Below are 3,404 nucleotides of genomic sequence, written 5' to 3'. Positions count from 1 at the left end.
CCCTGACAGGAGGGGACAGCCAGGGGGGTCGGGCTCTGCTCCCAGGGAACAGGGACAGGACAAGGGGAAATGGCCTCAAATTGCACTAGGGGAGGTTTAGATGGGATATTAGGGGAAGTTTCTTCACTGAAAAGGTGATCAGGCACTGGCACAGACTGCCCAGGGCTGTGGTGGAGTCCCCATCCCTGGAAGTGTCCCAAAGGGATGTGGATATGACATGTGGGGACTTGGTTTAGAGGTGAACACAGTGGTGCCAGCTTCACTGCACACAGGGATCTCAGAGGGATTTCCCCACCTTCAGGACTCTTTGATTCAATAAGAAGGATGTGGAGCTCTTGGACTGAATCTGGAGGAGAGCCACGGAATTGATCACAGAACTGGAGCCCCTCTGCTCTGGAGCCAGGCTGGGAGAGCTGGGGGTGCTCACCTGGAGAAGAGAAGGATCCAGGGAGAGCTCAGAGCCCCTTCCAGAGCCTAAAGCGGCTCCAGGAGAGCTGGAGAGGGACTGGGGACAAGGGATGGAGGGACAGGACAAGGGGCAATGTCCTAAAGTTGAAGGAGGGAAGGAATTTAGGTGGAATACTGGGAAGGAATTGTTTCCTGTGAGGGTGGTGAGGCCCTGGCACAGGGTGCCCAGAGAAGCTGTGGCTGCCCCTGGATCCCAGGAAGTGTCCAAGGCCAGCCTGGACAGGTCTTGGAGCAACCTGGGATAGTGGAAGGTGTCCCTGCCCATGGCAGGGGGTGGGACTGGATGAGCTTTAAGATCCCTTCCCACCCAAACTGTTCTGGGATTCTGTTCTGTGACTCTTCAATCCTCAGTGCCAGAGCACTGGTCAGGGTTGGATGCTCCACAAAACCATTCCCTATCATGGATCTGACACCCCATTGTGTCCATTGTGCCTGTGCCTTGCAGACAGAGCCCAGAGCTTATCAGGAGCCATCCCAGGCTGAATCCCAGCTGCCCTGGGAGCAGCTGTGCCGTGGGCAGCCCCGGCTGGCACCGCTGGAGCCCAAGAGCCGGATCTGGAGAGCAGGACCAGCCCCACGTGCCCATGGAGCACAGCCTGGCTGCCAGGAGCCTTTGTGAGAGGGCCCAGTGGGGCAGGGTGACACTGCCCAGCCTGCAGAGCAAACAACAGCCCTCTGCAGATGGCTTTGCCCAAGGTTCTCCTCTGGCCGTGCTGCCGGTGGCCAGAGTCCCTCTATAAAACCTCTGCCCTCAGACACCTCAGGCACCTCAGATCTTGTGTGCCAAGGTCCCCCCTGGCCTCCAGCCATGAGGGTGCTCTGCCTGGTCTTTGCTGTGCTCATGCTTTTCTCCCTGGCCACCCCAGGTAAGACAGGGAGGTGTGGAGGTGGAGAAATTGGGGTGGGCTGTGTCCTCTGCAGCCTCTGTGCCTCAGGGGGAGGGAGGGGGTTCATTGCTGGGGTGGTGGGGATCAGGGCCCTGGTGATTTATTCAGCCTGGAGCTGGGATGGGGTGATGCCACATTGCAAATCCCATCTCCCACCCTCATGCAGAGGGATCCAGCATGAGTAGAGGGATGGTTTGTAAGTGCCCAGTTATCCTCCAGCTCAGTGGGGACATGAAATGCATCCAGTCCTGGGTGGGGTACCCAGAGCATCAGTACCACTCTGGAACCAGCAAGAAGACAACTCCAGGTGCTCTGCCCTCCTACATACCTGTGAAAAACGCCAATCACTTGTTCTTAAAATTTTAAAAGTTCAATAGTAATAAAATGGTTATAAAAATAGTAATACAATTAGAGTAATAGTAATTTGGACAATTTGAATTAGGACAATATGAGACAATAGAAAAAAAGAGTTACGGACATCCAGGTACCATTTTCTGGGCAGCACAAGCCCGAAAATTAACAAAGGATTAACCCTTAAAAACAACAGCCTGTTGCATATTCATACACTTATACATGAAGCATAAATTCCATTAAAATACAGGATTCTGTCTGGTCATCCTCAGCTTCTTCCTCTGAATCCTAACAGTGCCTTCGAGATGGGAAGAAGTTTGTTTCTTCTGATAAGAGGGCAATAAATTCTCTTTCTCTGAAAGATTCAGGTGTCCTGTGGCTGCTATCTCACTGCGAGTCCTTTCTTAAAAAAAAAGGATCCTACATATCATAGTTTCTATTTTAACATCTTTTATAACCTAAAACTCTATTTACCACACTACTTAATAGAATGAATCCAGCATAACTTTCTAACACAGCACATGTAATATTCATTTGAATATTTGCGAAAAGCCAATCATAAAATACGTGCATTTTTCACAGTATCCACGATTTCCTCCGTAACCCCCCTTCTCTGTCTCTTCCCACGGCAGGGCAGGGGCAGCCCAAGGGCTTTTGTGACGGGTACTGCGCCCACACCTGCGGCGAGACCGAGGAATGGTCCTTCAGCCCCTACTGCGAGGAGCTGCACTGCTGCATCCCCTCTCCCAAAAAGGGCAAATGACCCTGCAGGAATCCAGCCCCGCAGCTCCCGGGGATGTGCCCAGGCCGTGGCCAGGGCGGTGCTCAGTGCTTTGAAGTAAAGATGGGCAGATAAGATGGTTTCTGTGTGCTGCGATAAACTGATTTCTGTGATAAGATGATTTCTGTGTGCTGTGAGGGAGGGGACGGCCGGGAGAGGTTGGCAGCCAGAGCTCCCTGGAGAGTGGTCACACACACAACCCTGGCAGCCCCAAACCCCTTACACCAAAATGCCAGCCAGGAAAAGCAAAGGTTTTGGGGTTTTCAAAGCAGATTGGTGACAAAGGCTGGGAGAGGGCTCATTGCTTAATCCAGTGTTTAATCCAGTGGCTCCCTCCTCCACGAGCTGAATCCCGGTTTATTTGGAGGGGGAACAACAGCTCCATCATTCCCATTCCCCATCAGAACCCTCTGCTCTGGGGTTCTCAGTCCCACTGAGAGGTGGGAATGAGAGACACAAACAGCACCACCTTCCCCTTGCCCCCCAAAATCCCATTCCTGGGGTGCCCACAGAGCAACCAATGCAGCCACTGAGGCTTTGGGGTTGTCCTGGACTCCCTCACCAAGTGCCTTTTCAGCAGAGTCTGTCACCAGATAATTCCATGGGGATCATTCCAGATTATTCCATGGGGGTCACCAAGAACAGGAGAACAGCTGAGGGTTTCCTCAGTGTCCCCTTCCCTGCCCCATCCCCTGTGGGATAACTCAATCACTCCAGGTATTCTGCAAGGGGACATGGACTGATCCACAGTGGGGTGGCTCAGAACACCCCACAAACACTTCAGCAACCCTGGAGGCTGGGATGTTTGTGTCCTAAAGAGCCCCAGGGCAGAAATCAGTTCTGTTTCTCTGAAACCCTGCAGGAAACAAAGGAACTTTCCAGCCCCTGGGGCCTTGCAAACACAGAAAAAGGCTTTG

The 3,404-nt window shown here is 52.8% G+C and overlaps 1 protein-coding gene across 1 annotated transcript; it reads left to right on the top strand.

Annotated features, from left to right (window-relative positions):
• Positions 1 to 1,276: 1,276 nt before the first annotated feature.
• On the top strand, positions 1,277 to 2,469 carry LOC136554159 (small basic protein 1-like). The gene is made up of 2 exons (XM_066545963.1): positions 1,277 to 1,334; positions 2,339 to 2,469. Exons 1-2 carry the CDS (start codon positions 1,277 to 1,279, stop codon positions 2,467 to 2,469), a joined length of 189 nt encoding a protein of 62 aa, XP_066402060.1.
• The last annotated feature ends 935 nt before the right edge of the window (positions 2,470 to 3,404 follow it).

Source organism: Molothrus aeneus, chromosome 3, assembly GCF_037042795.1.
Source record: "Molothrus aeneus isolate 106 chromosome 3, BPBGC_Maene_1.0, whole genome shotgun sequence".
Lineage (NCBI taxonomy): Eukaryota > Metazoa > Chordata > Aves > Passeriformes > Icteridae > Molothrus > Molothrus aeneus.
The sequence above is the reverse complement of the archived record's forward strand: the minus strand, read 5'-3'. Positions and strand labels throughout refer to the sequence as shown.